Source organism: Nothobranchius furzeri, chromosome 6 (genome assembly GCF_043380555.1).
Source record: "Nothobranchius furzeri strain GRZ-AD chromosome 6, NfurGRZ-RIMD1, whole genome shotgun sequence".
Lineage (NCBI taxonomy): Eukaryota > Metazoa > Chordata > Actinopteri > Cyprinodontiformes > Nothobranchiidae > Nothobranchius > Nothobranchius furzeri.
In genome coordinates this window covers 49,976,195-49,993,487 of record NC_091746.1, presented here as the reverse complement: position 1 = coordinate 49,993,487, position 17,293 = coordinate 49,976,195, and the positions used below count along the sequence as shown (strand labels likewise).

Below are 17,293 nucleotides of genomic sequence, written 5' to 3'. Positions count from 1 at the left end.
TCTGTGACGGCACTGATGTTGACGGCGTTGGTGCTACAGCGTCTTCCGCCGCATTTCCCGCTGCGTCTTCCACAGCGTCTTCGGGCCGTGTCTCCGGGTCTGGCTCGGGCCCGGCCTCTGCTCTGCTGACTCGAGCAGGTTCACAGCTGTCGGATGGCTGCCCGAGCAGCCCGGCAGAAACTTCTGTAAAGCCCCCCCCCCCCCCCCCCCCCCCCCCGCTGTCTCTTCTTTTGTTCCTCTTCCTTTTTTTCTTTTTACGTTTTGCCGCACCCGAAAGCATCGTGAAAGTTAGCCTACTCAAAAACACCTGCTAGCTTTGTTGTGTCCCGCTCTGACTCTGACCGCTTCTCTGACATCCTTAATTGGGTGGTGCCCAAGTTGTAGGCTACAGTCATGGGCTGGCGTTAATGTGACGTAGCTAATGTAACAGTATATGGTTAAGATAAACATAGTCACTATTTTTGTTAATTAATAAATATTGAAATAAATTGGAGATAGGAGCCCTGTCTACAAATTCTATCATAGGACATTTGTACATTTTATTTTTAATTTATTTATTTTTAATTTTGTCCATCTGTCTGGGCCCCATCCAGCCAATCAGGTCCTAGGCACGTGCCTACTTTGCCTTTGCGTTAATCTGGCTCTGGGCCTGTGATTGGCAATTTCTAAGCTAAACTATTTGAATCCCTTTTTGATGGTTTTTAAATTAACATCAATGCTATTCCAGCAAAATACATGTAATATATTTCTGATTTGATTTAAGAAAAAAAAAACCTCATTGATTAAATCAGAATTTATGCTTTTCTTGATGGGTTTCAATATTATTTTAAAATTGACATGCTACACACAGGTATACCTATGGTATTCATATTATTATGCCTAAAAGTCGCTGCAAGATCAGATTTGGCTTTTTATTTACTCAAGAAGAAGTTAAACATTGTCAGTCAGCTAAAGTTCACAGACTGCCTGGTATACGTCTGTAGGGTTTGGTAAATTTAGTGCTTTAAGAGCTCAATAATTATATTACCTCTACTTAGGACCAACAAGCTGTGATACTCAATGTAAATATAGAATATCAACCTGCTTGGTCTTTATTGTGTTTTAATCAGAAGATTCTAGGATTCTTTGTTTATTAAGGGATTGTACACACTTCGTTTTGATTCAGGAAAGAGTCAGGTTTATAAAAGTAAGAATTTATTTTACAAACAATTAAAACATGACAAGTTAACTAACATTTACTGTGATGGATGGAACTAGATGTGATGTATGAAACCTATGTGTGAATGCGATGTTAGTTAGAACTTTCGTATCTAGGAGAGCTGAGTTCTGGATGTTAAAGAATTTGGTTTGCGTAAAGCTATGAAGCTGATTATTATCAAAAAACACATCAGACACAATCTGTCATGTCTGCGTACCCACTCGAAGACCCTCGTGATAGATCCGGAATGTCGAAGTCCTCGGACTTCCAGGCACCGAGGTCCATAGAAGAAACTGCGGCACTTCTAGGCCGGTCTTAGAGTTGTCCCCAGGTCACAACAGATGGATGGAACCGTGCGGCTGGGACTCTTAAGGAGTCGAAACAATATCAGCTTGTTTTGCAGGAACTGTTTGCTGTATCAGCTTCTCAGGTGCAAAAAGATTTTGACAATGTGTCAAAATCTTTGATGGATTAGAGAGGGTTGCTTCAGATGGCCGGTCAGAAGCTTTCTCAAGAACTGATGAATCACCAGAGTGATCCAGTTTTAATGTTCTCATGTTATGATTTGTGTAGCCAACCAGAGGTTGACAAGTTGAGGAATATTACCAAGACAACCTCAGAAACACGCCTTCCTTAATACCAATGCTCTGATCTGGGGCAAAGGGCTATCTATGTGCCACGCGTTTAACTTAACTTTACTTTGTCCTTGTGTGAGTGCAAATGGTGATGACCTTGTCATCAACATGCTGAAACATATATCAATCACAGTAATCATAACATAACATTCACTTCAAACTTCAATCATTGAGCAGAGATTAATGAAAACATTTCATTATATTATAATTATTATAAGTAGCAATAAACCAACTTTTATTTAATGATTATTTAACTTATAAGTTTTAGAAATTCATATTTAATTTAAGAAATAATTCTTTGATTTAGCAACTAATCCGAGCTGCGAGTGTTCCTTATTTGGAGGCATGAAGAATCCTGTAGGACGATAAGGGAAGCTGGACCTTGAGGAGAGAACATCATTTGACAATTCGTTATCATATGTTCAGAGCTGCAGAGAGGCTCTCCAGCTGATGGGATGAAGGCGGGCAGATTTAAAGGGAACACATGCAGTCTCGTGTCTCCATTTTGACCAGATGTTGAAGGGTCAAACTGTACCTAAAAACTGACCATTGCTGGACGTTACACATCTCCCCCTATTTCCTGTAAGAGACTTTGTCTCCATGGTTGAATCGTGTGTTAGAGCTGTTCCCATGTCTCCTAAAACAATGTGCTCCAGCTGGCTGGACAAGAATGACTAGAATGACCACAACATAGCACCAGGAGAGCAGCGGGTGTGTTTCACACAAAGCTTTGCTGTGATTTACTGGAAGCTTCTTTCACAAATCTAATGTAATCAAATGGGCTGGACATTATGGGAAAAACTATTGTGATTATTATCTACCAAAATAAACTACAGCATGTAATTTAGTTTTGGGGATGAATGCATGCATGATCTAACTTTAGTGCATTAAAATTAGATTTTCGGGTAGATGTAAACACCTCAAAACTGAGCCATTAAAGCCGCAGTAGTGGATCTGCGATGTTAAACACAAGGAACATTCACCTCTCCCCTCGGGTATCTTCCCTGAGACGCTTCTGCTGGAACTGGAAACCCACAATTTCAGATGCAACGAGATAGTGTTGAACACCAGTCCCCGATTTCTACGTCCAAACATCTTTCATTGCCTGTTACTTTGGCGTTTTTGTTTAAGGGACTCTGGTAGTTTGTCCTAAAGTTGAAGTGGTAGCAGTTGGCTTTACTAAATTTGCCATTGTAGCCTCAACCAGATTGTTTTGGTTTTAACCCTCTGGAAGCAGGCGTTGCAGATTTGCAACAGTTAAAACCTACCTACCAAGTTACTCCACATACGTATGTCATGAGCATTTTTAAACTCAGAAGTACCCATGAAGCAATAGATATAACCTATTTATCTAATTAGGACTACACGTTGAATGTTTTATTTTCAGTACTAAGTAGGAATGTCAGACATTGTCAGCCTACTCATATCATCAGAGGATTTTGGCATTAAGTAAGATGATCGGCGCTGGTTTTTACTATTGTTAATGAAAGAACCTTTACATACCGTACCACTCTTCACCTAGCTTCCTCTCACTCAAAAGCTCCAAATATGAATGATTCAAAGTATCGTTTTTGAGAAATGTTTGTTTGTTTGGCACAACTGGCCTAACTCAAGTTGTCATATTTTCCACCAATGGTTATAATAAGGTTACCTAAAAAATATTTAGTGTGTGTGTGTGTGTGTGTGTGTGTGTGTGTGTGTGTGTGTGTGTGTGTGTGTGTGTGTGTCACATATTAGTACTGGTTAATATCTGTATCAGAATTTAAGAGTGAGATTATTGGTATTTTGGATATTAGGAAAAATAGAACAATATTGAAATCCCTGGTACTAACTGTACAAGGTTTAGTTTGTGCACAGTTTAAAAAGAAAATGATATGTCTCAGTTACTTGCTACACAGTGGTAGTTATTTAAGCAACAGAAATGTAAAAAATAATTTTCAGTAATTTAGAATATTGCACTTTTTATTCATTTTAGCAAAAATAAGTACAATAACAGAACGAAAAAAGTAAATTAATTTGGAATTGTACTTTGTTCATCATTATTTACCTAGTCTAATTTATAAAGTGACTGGAATAGTTATTTATGTAAATCTGCTGTCCATGTTGATGCTAGACATACAAATAGGTTTGTCCTCCTTCATCTGTGTGGTGGATATAATCTTTCCTTTTCGGTCTATAGGCCAGTGCTTATGAAGCATCAGGATGCTCAGACAGATCAGTTTCCTTCTCTTCCATGAAACAGCCACATCAGGTCATTGAGGCCATTGCCTCACCTCACTTGGCATAGCAGCCCTATGGGCATGAGGAGTGCCAGGTCGCGCATGCGCAGTGTGGATGTCAGCGGGTTGGTAGGGCTTGTGTTTACAGCTCGGCTGGATGTTGTTGGCTGTTGATGATCCTGGGAAAGTGCAATGCTGTGCCAAACGCCAATGGAATAAAAACCACTGTGGGGCTAAAAGTAAGTCTGTTCACACTTGCACACGTGTCTGTTCAACCTTAAAAGCGACTGCCACTTCAGTTAGGAGGGAATACGAGTGTTGGTTGGAACTGTCAGGTTAGCTTTGCTAGCAGGCGTTAGCTTAAGCAGCCATAATAAACTAATGGCCTGTAATCAAGGCTCTGACCAAGCTAGCGGGTTCATTCAGTATTTTTTCCTGCGAACACCTTAGCGGAGCAGTGTAAATAAACGACGTAACTTTAGCGGAGACGCTTGGCTAAATAGTCATTGTGCAGTGAAACCGATTAGTCGGACTTTAAATTGAAGTTGCTTTCTTAGCTAACGTTGAGCAGATAGGTGATGGCTGACTGACTGAGGCGACAAGTTAACAGCAGAGCCGGGGAGGCTCGAGTCGCCCTATGTGTTTTCCAGAGAAACTAGTTCAGTTATCTAGTGAGCAGCGATCAGGCCTTTTGGCTACTGAGCTAGCATGTTAGTTCCTTGTTTCAGGGGTTTACTAAAAGCAAGTCTCGTGTTCTGTTTAATTTCAGCCTACAGTGTGCAGACAAGCTGGACACTGTTTATATCACACTGCCATGTTGTACGATCTACATATATTGCTTCAGTAATGCTTTGTAAGCCTAAGCTAATTTAATCAACAGCATGGTTTTGATTGTTATCAGGAGCTGATTGTCTGACTTTATCTTTATTTAAAGTAAGTTCACACAGCCCCGTTTTTGCAGAAAACAATTTAACATAACAAAGAACTTGATCTGGCTTTGAAGGTTTGATCTGAATTAGCATCACACCTTTCTGCTAAATTAACACAGTTCAAAAAATCATCATTAAGACCAAGTGAATACTGTTTTTGTTCTCATGAATGAAACCCAGAGAGAAATACACATTTAAACAGAACTTTGTTGCCACCCTTAAATAAATTTTTGTCTGCATTGTCTGTGCACATAATTTAAATATTTTATTTTGGTCACTGTTTATGTTTCAGTTAGTCTTTCAGTAAAACCTTCAGGCAATCTGATGTTGTGATAAGCTGTCACACAGTGCTTGTAATGCCCAAGCCTATTGTTCCTGTAAAGCAAAATGAACATTTCCTGTCATTGCATAACACAGATATGACAGCTGTGAGCCAGAGGTAAAATATTGCCACATAGGTTTACTCAGCTGTATTTCTCCTGCTTATTGTAGTTGATACACATGGTCCATGCACAAGATACACACAACCTATATTGGTCTGCAAATATCCTTCATATTATTGTCAATTATTGGTGTTTCACATAAATTTAAAGCACAAACTTACTGCAGTTTAGCAGCTTAATAACTTTATCTTTAATTGCAAGTGTTTAAATTGCCAATTACTTTGCCAGAATTAAAATGTTGAGCTGTGTACTTTGCTGTCCATCTACTAGTGTGAAATTCCCTGGACACACTCCCAACTCCAGCTCCCTGGCCTGCAGCCAGGGATGGTCGTCTTTGTTCTGGGTCTGCAGCCTCAGTGTGCTTGGCGTCACCTGGTGCCAGTTCTAAATAGAAAGCTTAAAACTGGTCTCCCACAGAACCCAAAGGCTGAGTTTCCTGTAGGACACCATATATGAGCTAACTGATATACAGTTTAAGAAGTAAAATACTGTGACCTGCATCCATTAGAGTTAAAGGTTTGGGAAACACTGATGGATGCTATTTAAGCCTAATAACAAAACATTAGAAATATAATAGTTGTTTTAGCTATTTTAATTTCTCCCTGTTTGTGACTTAATTTCTCCCTGTTTGTGACCTCACTATCGGGGACTTATTTTAAACGACTCGATTCAGGCACACAGTTCCTAAAACCAAACACTGAGAGAAAACACATGTACAAGAATTTCTCCCCACATTTAGTGTTTATAGTGGCAGTTGAGACCCACATGGCAACACAAAAGGATGCAAAAGATGAGTTTTGCATACCCCTTTCAATATAACTTGGTGACCCTGCCTAAGAAAATTAAGAAAGAAACATGTTGCTTCTTTATCAAAAGTTGCAGTAAAATGTGGTACTGAATGGAATGAAAAAAATATAAATGTTTCACTTGAAACGTTGTCAAATAGAATATTCGATTGATCGATGGAGGATTTGATAGAATATTCCAATATTAAAATATTCAATAGCTGCAGCCCTAAATTCTGCTGTTGTGTCCTTTGGCTAGACACCTAACCCACCTCGCCTGCTGGTGGTGGTCGGAGGGACTGGTGACGCCTGTGCTCAGCAGCCTCGCCTCTGTCAGTGCGCGCCAGGGAAGCTGTGGCCACATTGTAGCTCATCACCATCAGTGTGTGAATGTGTGTGTGAATGGATGAGTGACACACTGTAGTGGAAAGCGCTTTGGAGTCCTTTGATTCTGAAAGGCGCTATGTAAGTGCGGGTCATTGGCAGGAAGGATCTCCAGTAGCGGTCAGTGTTGCAGCGAAACTGAAGAAGCCTCTGACTGAAGACACTCCCGTTGTCAGACAGTCTTGTGAAGAGAATGCTCAGGGTTTTCCATAATTTTCTTGATTCTCTGGAGAATCCTTCTTTGCATTATCTCCTCCAGTGGTTCCACAGTCGTCCCCAGAACTGAACCAGCCTTTTTTATTAGGCTGTTGAGCCTTTTCAGGTCCCTGCTTCCAATGCTACTACCCCAACAGACGATGGCTGAAGAGATTACACTCTCAACAATAGACTTGTAGAAGATCTGCAGCATCTTGCTACAGACATTGAAGGACTCAGTGCAGTCTGCTGTGTCCCTTCTTGTAAACGGCTTCGCTGTTCTTTCTCCAGTTCAGTCTGTTGTCCAGATGAACTCCAAGGTATTTGTATTCCTCAACCACCTCCACTTCTTCTCCCATGATGGAAACAGTGTTTGACTCTACCCTGTTTCTTCTGAAGTCTAAAATCATCTCCTTTGTTTTGTTCACGTTCAAGGTCAGATGATTGTTTCCACACCATGCCACAAAGCACTCCACCAGCTCTCTGTGCTCAGCTTCCTGTCCATCTCTGATATTCCCGACAACTGCAGTCATCTGAGTATTTCTGTAGTAGTAGTATTTCGGTCTCTGATTTGTACTGGAAGTCTGAGGTGTACAGGGTGAAAAGGAATGGTGAGAGTACAGTCCCCTGTGGTGCTCTAATGTTACTGATCGCCTGGTTTGATGTGCAGTTCTTCAGCCTCACAAATTGTGGTCTGTTTGTCAGGTAGTCTTTGATCCAGGCGATAGTTGAGCCCCCACCTGTGTCTTCTGGAGTTTCTGGCAAAGTACATCAGGCTGGATTGTGTTAAATGCACTGGAGAAATGAAAGAACATGACCCTCACAGTGCTGCCTGCTTTGTCCAGATGACAGTGGATTGGTTGAAGCAGCTGGACGATGGCATCTTCAACTCCAACTCCATGGCGATAAGCAAACTGCAGCGGGTCCTGATATGTCCTAGTTTGCTTATTCAGGTGGACCAACAGGAGTCTCTCCAGGACCTCCATGATGTGGGATATCAGGGCAACCGGTCTGTAGTCGTCATTGACTGATGGGCGAGTTTTCTTTGGAACTGGAACAAGGCAGGATGTCATCCACAGGACTGGAACCTTCTCCTGGGCCAGGCTGAGGTTGAAGAGGTGCTGCAGAATCCCACAGAGCTTCTCTGCACAGGCCTTCAGTACTATGGGGCTGACACCATCTGGATCTGCAGCCTTGTTCCTGTTCAGTCTCTCCAGCTGCCTCTTCTTTGACTTCTAGAGACAGATAGGTGGGAGGGGGAGGTAAATGGGGCAGCAGCATCTCCTGACTTGGTTGAAGACAGATTTATAGAACCAGATGAGTCCATGACTGTGTTAGAGGACAAAAGAGCTAGCGTGTGACAGGAAAATGTTGGATCAGTGGAGGGTGGGATATCTGATTGGCTGGGGACAGGCGAGGAGGATGCTGGGTTTGTTCCTGAACTGAACCTATTGAAGAACTTGTTCAGTTCATTGGCTGTGTCCAGGCTGCCATCTGTGCAATCCTTCCTCTGCTTGAAGCCTGTGATCTTCTTCATCCCTGACCAGACATCTCTGATATAGTTCTTCTGTAGTTTGTTCTCCAGCTTCTTCCTGTATGCCTCCTTGCTGTCTCTGATCTTGATCTTCAGTTGCTTCTGTATAGTCCTCTATAGAGCTCCGGGAGTTGACGTCACTTCTCCCGGCATGCAACAGTTCAAATCGAAACAGTGCCATCTTGGCAGGCAGAAGCCCGCAGCTGGGTTATTTGTTATTGTCAGAAAACTCCATCAAACAGGAAATATGGTAGATTCCTGTTGTGCCCCAGGATGCAGAACAGACGCGGACGACATAAGGAATGAGCCATCTACAGCATTTCCCAAGATCCGGAACGCTGCAAACGTTGGATCATTGCAATGAAACACGCTAGTGACCGGGCTAAAATGAAACTGTGGGATCCAGAGAGTAAAGATTTTCGCTTATGCAGCGACCACTTCATATCAGTTACTTAAACCAACGTTTCCTCAACTGTGTATGGTATTTATTTTAAATGCTTTTATTACGATTCTTAGTGGGCTTCCTAAACTTATTTTGGTGGCTTTTTCTGTTTTATTACTCATAGCAACAAGTAAACATCATGTAGAATGTTGCCTCGTGATTTCTGCGTGCTGCCATTTACGTGTCTTATGATCACAGCAATTAACCGGCTAAGCTGTATTTAATTTTTAAGCAGTGGTTGATCAATTGTCAGATCACACATAAAAAGCACTTTGGATTGCTATTATCTGTCTCATCGAGACAGATCTCAGACAGATCCTGAGACGCTCCTGCCTGACATATTTATTTTATTCATGGAAAAAAATTAGACTAGTGATTTCTCTTGGCGTTCAGTTTATACTTTCAAACAGCACAGCACTCTGTTTAAACTTCTTACATGTAAATCTATGTTATTTGTCCATCCATCCATCCATTTTCATCTGCTTATCCGGAGTCCGGTCGCGGGGGCAGTAGCCTAAGTCAAGAGGCTCAGACTTCCCTCTCCCCAGCCACTTGGGCCAGCTCCTCCGGGAAAATCCCAAGGCGTTCTCTCGCCAGGTCTGCTCCGACACCTTCTGGCGTTTTTAAAAAGTATCCCAGGGGCATGGTAAGGGTCGGAGATGTTAAGTCTAGTTTCTGACTATATAAAACAATTTCTTCGGTTTTAAAGTGTGAAGTAAACTCCGACGGAGTAAAATCCAAGCCGATCCCGTTCATTTTGTTTACCTTTGTTGCCTGCCAACATGGCGTCTACTCTCTGAGAGTCACGTGACGTCTGGAGCTCTATAATTCCCTGTCTCCCTCCTTCAGGGCTCTTTTTTTCTCATTTAGCAGATTCGTCAGTTCACTGGTGATCCAGGGTTTGTTATTAGCGAAGCATCTCGCTGTTCTGGTGGGTATGATGTTGTCTACACAAAAGTTTATATAGTCAGTGTCCAGTCATGTCATTGATGTCTTCTTCATATCCTTGGCAGAGAGTCAATCAATCTGTGGTCTCAAAACAACCCTGCAGGGCTTCTTCAGCATCCTGTGACCATTTTCTCACAGTTCTTCTTGTCACATGTTGCCTCTGAACAAGTGGTTTGTATTCCGAGCAGAGAAAAACAAGATTGTGATCTGATTGTCCCAGAGGAGGTCTTGTTTAGGACATGTATGCATTCTTTACATTTGCATAACACAAATCCAATGTCTTGTTTTCTCTGGTGGAGCAGCTGACAAACTGTTGAAATGTTGGAAGTGTAGCAGAGAGCGAGACATGATTAAAATCATCAGATATAGCCACAAATATATTGGGGTGCTGGGTTTGTAGCTTAGCAACAGTGGAACTGATGGCATCACATGCACTTTCAGCAATGGCTGAAGGTGGAATATAAACGGTTGCCAAGACAATACTGGTGAACTCTTTTGGCAAATACTATGGGCGTCAACTTACTGCCAAGAGTTCAATATCTGGGCTGCAGAGACGACATTTCACTGAAACATGACCTGGATGGCACCATCTGTTGTTGACAAGCACTGCCACTCCACCTCCTTTTCTTTTCCCGCTCCTCTTCAGATCTCTGTCTGCTTGTACAGTCAGGAATCCTGGCAGAGAGACGCTGGAATCAGGGATATGGTCCTGCAGCCATGTCTCAGTGAAACGCATAACACTGCACTGCCGATACTCTGGCTGAGTCCTTGAAAGGGCTTGGAGTTCATTCATCTTGTTGGCCAGTGATCTCACATTGCCCATTATGATCGATGGAAGAGATGGTTTGAATTTCCTCTTTTTCTGTCTCCGTTTTGCTCCCGCTCTGCACCCACGCTTCTTGCGTTTTAGCTCATTTGTGATTTGTGGCTTCAGTTGAGGTATTATTTCAGCCTTTCCAATGTTAATCAGCTGCTCCCGATTGTAAACCAGCTTGTTGCCATGGTTACACATCATAACAAATGCTCAAAAAGTGAAATAAGTGAAAAAATGTCAGTAAAAATCCTCTGAGTTTCACAGCACCAGAAACAGAAAAGTCAAATGTCCAAAAAAAAAAAAAAAAACGTTTTTCTTGAGAAACTTGAAGAAAAAAATGTCCAAAAAATGGCTAAACTTACATATGGTCAACAGAGCTACTCCAACATGCAGCCACCCAGAGCAGCGCAGTTCCGGAATCTATACAACAAGGTGCTGAAAGCATTCTTTAGGAATGTTGGCCCATATTGATAGAATAGCATCTTGCAGTTGATGAAGATTTGTGGGAGGCACATCCAGGGCACGAAGCTCCCGTTCCACCACATCCCAAAGATGCTCTATCGGGTTTAGATCTGGTGACTGTGCGGGCCATTGTAGTACAGTGAACTCATTGTCATGTTCAAGAAATCAATTTGAAATGATTCGAGCTTTGTGACTTGGTGCATTTTCCTAACTGCATTGTTGGTTCTTTTTGAAAACACAGAAAAGGTTTCTTTTTTACCTTGCTGCTGACAGTTTCGTTTGCGGCTGCAAACTTCCTCAGAGCTGACGCTGATGGTGGCGTCACTTCCTCCTCCATTTATCCGCGAGCAGCAGAGGACGTTGTCGCCTTCTGCTGCCTGCTCTCCCCTCACCGATGCTGCAGTCCCATGCACGATCCAATTCAATTCGTCGTCTCAAGGCACTTCACATAATAAACATTCCAATTCACAGTTCATTAAGCCAGTCAGAAATAATGTTTCCTATATAAGGCAGTGGCGGGCGGTGCGTTCCACCCCTGGGCCTTCAGTGATTTCCTATTCAGTCCAATCTAAATTAACACACCTTAAAATACCATCAATAGGACATCACAGCTGGAGAAACCTCTCTCTCTCTCTCTCACACACACACACACACACACACACACACACACACACACACCCCCCAGTGGCTGGGCAAGACGTCATTTCCGGAGCTTTTAAAATCAAACTCGCATTCCCAATTGAGAGTAGGAAGCTAAGACCACGGATACTGTCAAATCTCAAAAATGAAAGACGGGTTTAAGAGATGAGACAATAAAATAAATAAGTAAAGCAAACACATTATTTGCATTTGTTTTGGAGAAAATTGCACCGCGAAACAATTGAACATGTTGGCGCAGCTTTACACACCACGTTATACACAATATAAATTGCATAGAAACAGAACACATAGAATTATTTCATTTAGCCATTTTATTTCGTTACCATTTATTATTAACAAAATGAAATGACAAAACATTAAAAAATACTTTCTACTCACCAACATAAATGTCCAGCATGGATCTCCTCCTCTCCTGCTCATTTGAAGATAAAATCCATCCTTCTTTCTTTCCTCAGAAAAACCTCAATGGCTCTGTACAGTTTATCTGTGTGCTTCAGGTCCATGAGTAGATCCTTTTGTATGGACATGGAGGCTAATGCTGAAAGACGTGTCTGCCCGGTCGTGTTTCTGGCGTACGTTTTAACGCGCTTTAATGCTACCAAATCCATCTGATGCGAGCAACGGGCATTCCCAGCAGAATAACCTGCAGCGGTTCTCTGAAGCTGTTAGCCATGGGTACCGTTCATAGTTGCTTGCCTGAAAATGACGAACAAATCCTTTCCCCTGCTGGGACAAGCCAGCTAGCATTGGAGTCGGACGATCTGTTCTCACAAGATCCATTTTTTCTTGAAAGGTCCGTCTTGAAAATGGTGTGGCAAGTAAATCTGCAACCAAGTCCGTCCCTTCTCCTCTTTCAGCCATCATGTGTTCAAAAATACACCGATAGCTGCCTATAGATACAAATCTCTGTGTTTAGTTTTGATATTTTGCTTCATGCCGCTAGAAAAGTTCTAACTACTGCTTCTCCAATCACAGGATGCGTTCATGTCAGCTTTTGCTTGAGGCCAGCTAGCTGGCCCGGGCCAAGCTGACTCGTGAGCTGATTGGCTATCACAACTAGATCGTCTCTGTTCACTTACAGCGGACAGTGGGCTTCTCGATTGATTCTGAAGGCCTAGAGCAGACTTAATCTGCCTGAAAACACAAGCTAGCTTAAATCTGATTGGATAACACCCAGCCTTGGTATTTTAACACTGGAAGCAGCGCAGCCAAGTGGTTATAATAGGATATAAAGAAAATAAACCAGTGAACATTTTTTTTATTTAAAAATATTTACCAAAGGAAAAAAAAAACATTTACGTTTTTGAGTACGTTTAGGCCAGCAGAGAAGGCTTTGCTGGCCCTGACTGCCCACCACTGATATAAGGAACCCAGCAAATTGCATCAAGTCACTGACGAGTGTCAGTGACTATACATCAATCCTCATACTAAGCAAGCATGCAGCGACAGTGGAGAGGAAAATGCCCTTTTAACAGGAAGAAACCTCCAGAGAATCCTGGCTCAGTATAAGCAGCCATCCTCCACTACTCACTGGGGATCGAGAAGACAGACTAGACACACACACACACACACACACACACACACACACACACACACACACACACACACACACACACACACACACACACACACACACACACACACACACACACACACACACACACACACACACACACACACACACACACACACACACACACAATAATGTGTCTATAGTTCTATTGTGATGTCTTAGTAAATATTCAGTTTGGTGAGATCAACTTTATTGTATTTATCCTAGTGGATCTCTAATTAAATTGGTAAACTAGCAGTAACACGTCCAACGTCAAGGAAAGCAAAAAGTTATCAGGAGAAGGAGAATGTTTAAGTGGTTTGCAGCAGTGTGCTAGACGATGGCCCCCTCCATGAGGCCACCACAGCTCAGCAGAACATCGTTGTAGCTTATTCTGGGGAGAAAAACACTTGCAGAGAAAATAAAGTTAACAGCTGAAATTGCAGAAAGTAATACAGTTAAAGAGCAGATAGTAGAAGAAAGCAGTAGAGTGTGGAAAATGGTCAGTGTATCCTCCAGCAGTCTAAGCCTATAGCAGCATAACTACAGAGATATCTCTGGATAATCTATCCTATTTAGATGGAGGCATGTTGGAGGCAGGGCAAGGGAGAGTCGTCTCTGGGGGGGGGGGATTATGACACGTCTCACCTTTATGTTAATATTGTTTTATTTGATGCACTCCGCTTTGAACTGCACCAATCCAGCAACTGCTACATTTTAATAACTAGTATTAAAGGTGAATACACCAATATTTGCACAAGAATAATTTTTGTTTTAAACTCTCAGCGACACACTTTGCAGGGGGGATTTGGCATTTAATTCTTCTTGGCTTCTGGAAAAACATCTCCTTTTGCCCCCCTTTATTTGACTTTCTGCCCCCTTTATATTGGTCCAAGATCATTACTGGGCTGGCCCTATTAAAAACGTTCTACACCCCTGCTTAGTAGACTTAATGAAGTATTTTTAAGCTGGTATAAAAATGACTGAAACACAAATTTACATATTTGGCATTATTGACCAATATCTTTGATATAATTTATTTGTTAAGAACATCAAGATGCATTACAGTGAACATTATAATAAAGTAAATTCTTCTAGTGCAGAGAGGAAACAACCCATAGAAGCACCGATTTGATCTCATTTCAGAGAAAAATAGAGGATCATAAACACAGAACAACAGAAATACAAAAGATGGATAAAGGAAGCCATATAGATAAGGAGACGTGGATGTGAGACTATGAACAGAGACGATAGGGTTTACACATTGGATCGTGCATGGGACTGCATCATCGGTGAGGGGAGAGCGGGCAGCAGAGGGCGACATCGTCCTCTGCTGCCCGCGGATAAACGGAGGAGGAAGTGACGCCACCATCAGCGTCAGCTCTGAGGAAGTTTGCAGCCATGAACGAAACTGTCAGCAGCAAGGTAAAAAAGAAACCTTTTCTGTGTTTTTAAAAAAGAACCAACAATGCAGTTAGAAAAGCAACACAGCAAGAACATACCAAAGATGTGCATTTTCCTGTTGGAAGTATCCATCAGAGGATGGGTACATGGTGGTCATGAAGGGATGGACATGGTCAGAAACAATGCTCAGGTTGCCCGTGGCATTTAAACGATGCCCAATCGACACTAAGGGGCCTGAAGTGTGCCAAGAAAACACCCCCCACACCATTACGCCACCAACCTGCACAGTGGTAACAAGGCATGATGGATCCATGTTCTCATTCTGTTCGCACCAAATTCTGACTCTACCATTTGAATGTCTCAACAGAATTCCAGACTCATCAGACCAGGCAACATTTTTCCAGTCTTCAACTGTCCAATTTTGGTGAGCTCGTGGAAATTCTAGCCTCTTTCCTATTTGTAGTGGAGATGAGTGGTGCCTGGTGGGGTCTTCTGCCGTTGTAGCCCATCCGCCTCAAGGTGGTACGTGTTGTGGCTTTACAAATGTTTTCAGTTAAAGTTGCTCATCTATCAGCTTGAATCAGTCGACCCATTCTACTCTGACCTCTAGCATCAACAAGGCATTTTCCCCCACAGGACTGCCGCATATTGGATGTTTTTCCCTTTTTACACCATTCTTTGTGAACCCTAGAAATGGTTGTGCATGTAAATCCCAGTAACTGAGCAGATTGTGAAAAACTCAGACCGGCCCATCTGGCACCAACAACCATGCCACGCTCAAAATTGCTTAAATCACCTTTTCTTTCCCATTCTGACATTCAGTTTGGAGTTTAGGAGATTGTCTTGACCAGGACCACACCCCTAAAAGCATTGAAGCATCTGCCATGTGACTGGTTAATTAGATAATATGGAGAAGTTGAACAGGTGTTCCTAATAATCATTTAGGTGAGTGTATATGTGAATATATAGTCTGGGCACGATCCATTAACGGCTCTCAGTCATACGGCGGGATCTGCGGTTGTCTTTCAAACTATCCCCACATGCTATTGGACAAACAAACAACATGACATACTCACAGCTACATATGTCAGTCAACGAGGAAGTCCGCCATTCTCGGTCAAAGAAGATGCAAATACATCCTTTTTCTAAATAACTACGTACAACTGCTCTTGATTCAAAGACAAGTCCAAGTCAAACTAGTCCAAAGTTGAAGCCAATGCCATTTAAAACAAGCAGCCGCAGACTCGCCATCTTTGTTTTTTCAGCAACGTCCCACATATCGAGTGCTGTGATTGGCCCACCAAACCAATACTGTGCTATTATTGGCCCACTATGGAACTGTGGCCATCTTGGTTTGCAGTAACATTCTGCTCACGTGGCTGATAAGAGTGCTGTGATTGGCCCACCAACCCATTATAGCGCTTCGATTGGACCACTTCAAATGTCAGTCAACGAGGCAGTCTGCCATTACATCATGGAAGAACTGCGTAAAACATAAAACAACACATCGTTTTTCTAAGTGAACACTCTGTGATTGGTCAGCCACAGTCCTGGCCGGGCTTGTGAAGGTTCCAATGGAGCATGCCTAGACCGAAATGCAAAGCAAATTTATTTTTGCTTCGGCAAATGGGGCATTCTAGGCTAGCTGTTATAGGCTTACCCATTGTATCTAATCTGCTGTGGATGGTTGATATATGCATGCATAATGTAGAGCAAATATCTGTCTTTACAACTGTAAACTTTGCCAGAACCGCCTGTTGAGCTTCATGGAGATAAAGCTTCATTTTTTGAGGAGTAAATCTTTCCCAAATAACAATTTATGTCCTTTTCAGATGCTGTGAATGAGCTTAAAAACCCCAGGCATAAATTTTAATATTTTGAGCTATCTGTTATTAATCCAACCAGTGCTTGTGATCTAATAAACTAAGTGTAATACTAATAAGACTTAAGATTTGTTGGGTGAATCCATCCATTATTTTCTGTATTGGATAGAAATACAATGTGGAAATCACTGGTTTTTGTTCATTATTTTCCCTTTTGAATGTGATGGATAGAAACAAGCTGTGCTTTTTTATTGTAGAGCCTGTACAAAAAGACCATCGTGTTAGGAAATTAATTTTCAGTGCTTTTAGGTCCTTTTATAGTCACACCATGCCTGTTCGACTTTTCTACTTCATAAAAGCAGAACCAGTTCCTTATATGGCTGCAGCATCTAATTTAGGGATTCTAGACAACATACTTGAAATAAATCAACAACCGTGTCGTATAAAAAACTTTTATTTGAATCTAGACTTCTTGTTTTTATCTAGAGGCCAATGCTGTTGATTTATTTGTTAGAAATGTAGGTAAACTTAATTTGGCAGAAACCGTTAACCAAAGCAGGGGATAATTTGTATCGATTGATTCTTTGAACTCATATTTATCAAATAATATATGATCCCTTGTAGACATATAAGTATTACTCCAATTTTTTTATTTTGGGATGACGGTGGCACAGGAGTTAAGTGCGCGGCCCGTAATCAAAAGTTTGCAGGTTCGAGCCCCGATCACTTTGTTGGTGCCTTTGTGTCCTTGGGCAAGACACTTAACCCCCCTTACCTGCTGGTGGTGGTCAGAGGGACCGGTGGTGCCAGTGCTTGGCAGCCTCACCTTCGTCAATGCGCCCCAGGGCAATTGTTGCTACATCGTA

General features: G+C 42.0%; 1 protein-coding gene across 5 annotated transcripts in view; it reads left to right on the top strand.

The window, feature by feature from the left end:
- The first annotated feature begins 4,153 nt into the window (after positions 1-4,153).
- Positions 4,154-17,293, top strand: part of LOC107372496 (rab GTPase-activating protein 1) — a 120,721-nt gene continuing 107,581 nt past the window's right edge. For 2 of the 5 annotated variants that reach the window (XM_054744894.2, XM_054744891.2), the window contains exon 1: positions 4,162-4,291. Coding sequence is in view for 1 of the 5 variants with exons in the window: in XM_054744895.2 (XP_054600870.2) it covers positions 4,226-4,291 (66 nt within the window). In the remaining 4 variants the exon portion in view is untranslated. The other 3 variants (XM_054744893.2, XM_054744895.2, XM_070552276.1) reach the window with 3 other exon arrangements.